At 38.2% G+C, this 2,296-nt stretch overlaps 1 protein-coding gene across 1 annotated transcript; it reads right to left on the bottom strand.

The window, feature by feature from the left end:
• Positions 1–303: 303 nt before the first annotated feature.
• Positions 304–1,925, bottom strand: LOC104766950 (V-type proton ATPase subunit c1). Its single transcript, XM_010490922.3, has 3 exons — positions 1,554–1,925; positions 834–1,119; positions 304–750 (listed from the first exon to the last, which is right to left on the bottom strand). The coding sequence occupies exons 1-3, from the start codon at positions 1,627–1,629 to the stop codon at positions 618–620; spliced, it is 495 nt and encodes a 164-aa protein (XP_010489224.1). The 5' UTR covers positions 1,630–1,925; the 3' UTR covers positions 304–617.
• Positions 1,926–2,296: the final 371 nt, after the last annotated feature.

The following is a 2,296-nucleotide window of genomic DNA, read 5'->3' as shown; positions in this document are numbered from 1 at the left end:
TGCAAATGTTGTATTGACAAGTTTTCAATAAACATTTTTAAAATACAAAAAAATTTAATATAAAAAAACTGAATTTTTAATCACAAACTTTTATAAATAACATAATAATAAAATAAATTATTAAATTTTTTCATAAAAAAAAAGTAAAACCCCGAGTTAGTACCTAGTTAAATGTAATGTTGGTGTATAGTTAAGATTTTAACTAATTAAAATTATTGGACAAGTGTTAACCTCTTAAGTGACATGTTGGTGGTTCTCTACAAGATAATGTATTGCAGCAGAAAAAGCTATCTCAAGACAAAATTGGAAGACACCAAAAGATGAATATCATAACATTCGAGAGGTATCAAAACTCAAAAGCAAACTTCTTTACAAACAAAATATTATCAAGTTCATCAAGACAAATGTGGACGATACAAGAATACAAAACAAATGCCGATCTCTTTTTTATTACCGAACCAAACAAATAACATCCTACACTCAAGCAACCACCAACCGAGGAAAGAGAGGTGGCAGATCCAAGAATCCACGAAGTATTGGTTCCCGATGCTACATACCGCACAAATAAGTTGATCGATAAGCAAGTAGCTGAAAATTTTGACATTTGTTTTGGTTCCTCATTCTGCTCTGGACTGACCAGCTCGAGAAGATAAGATAATGCCTACAATGAGGCCGTAAAGAGCAAGTGCTTCCGCAAAGATGAGGATAAGAATCATCCCAACAAAGAGCTTAGGCTGCTGAGCATTTGCCCTGAGAGAAATTTCAAAGTCAGTTAGCCCATTAATTTAAACATTCTCTACGAAAAGGATTATATAGTTGAAAGAGGAACAAACCTAACGCCCGCATCTCCGACAATTCCAATAGCCATACCAGCAGAGAGACCAGCAAGACCACAAGCAAGACCAGAGGAAAGGTGTGCATAGCCATCAAAGAGGTAGTAAGACTTAGCCTTTGGATTGATACCGGTACTGATGATAACAGCAATAATGAGTCCATAAATACCCAAAACACCAGCCATAACCACAGGGACAATAGACTTCATAACCAACTCAGGTCTCATCACTCCCATTGAAGCCACACCAACACCACTTTTTGCTGTCCCATAAGCAGCTCCCATACCTATGATATAAACCCAATCCAATAACATCTCAGGTTACAACCAAATACGATCCCTCCAGTTTTCAGGGAATGTAAACAAATCAATACCCAAATCCAGATTCTGATCTAAAAAGTTAACTTCCTCAGAATTGAGAGCCATATAGGAAGACTATGTTACACATTACACATTACACACATGATGATGCAATAGCACTGTTCATTTGTTTGAATCATAATTTGATCGAACCCCTAAGAATCACTAATCCATCAATCAATTAGGCCAACGATCTCATACATATAGGTCTCTAACTAGAGAGAAACGTGACTCTGTCTCTACAATCTCCACAAATCTCTAAGCAATCATCTGAATATCATAATGGTTTCAAGTAAACAGGACCAGGCTCAGATCAAACGGATTTTGATAACGAATTGAGAAAGAGAAGAAAAATGCTTACAGGAGAAGACGAGAGCGGCTGCAGCGCCAAGGAAGCCGAAGAACGGAGCAGTTTCATCGCCGCTGAACGTAGACATCTCAAAAACTTGGATCGGATCGCGAGAGAGAAAGAGATTTGGAATTTTGCAGCGAGACCTCTCTCTGTGTTTTTTTTTTGTTTTGGTTTTTTTTTTTTTGGATTTTTCAGATGAGTGGAAGGAAACGACGTACAGTAGTAGTACCTCTGTTGTAACACGTTGCAATTTTAATTGGGCCGGTGTTAGGATGGACCTAACCAACGTCACCAGAATTGATTAAGAAGAGAGATTAGGAAGGATAGAGAGAAAGATGGCAAGATGATAACTTGATATTATTTCACTGATGACTCATTGATGACCTAACTCTCATCGGGATTCAAGGTTTAATACACATAAGTTATTATTAATTTATTAAAACGAGAGTCTCTTTCACATTTAGCCACTTTTCTCTTGAGCCTTCTTCTGCTATTGTCTAGCTCTTCTCCCTTTAGTTCATATCTTCTTCCTCATGAACGCAATAGGCACCCAAGTTGAAGGTCTGCGGCTAGAGAAACAACGAAGGTACGTCTCCAAACAACGATTTACGACCTCTGTTTGTCCGTCAGTCTGTGGGTGGTAGGATGTGATGCGTTTCAAGTGAGTGCCCTGAAGAGTGAAGAGTTCTGACCAAAATTTGCTGAGGAACACACGGTCACGGTCGGAAACTATGCTCTCCGGAAACCCATGT

This window comes from Camelina sativa, chromosome 19, assembly GCF_030686135.1.
Source record: "Camelina sativa cultivar CO46 ecotype springtype chromosome 19, ASM3068613v1".
Classification (NCBI taxonomy): Eukaryota; Viridiplantae; Streptophyta; class Magnoliopsida; order Brassicales; family Brassicaceae; genus Camelina; species Camelina sativa.
The sequence above is the reverse complement of the archived record's forward strand: the minus strand, read 5'-3'. Positions and strand labels throughout refer to the sequence as shown.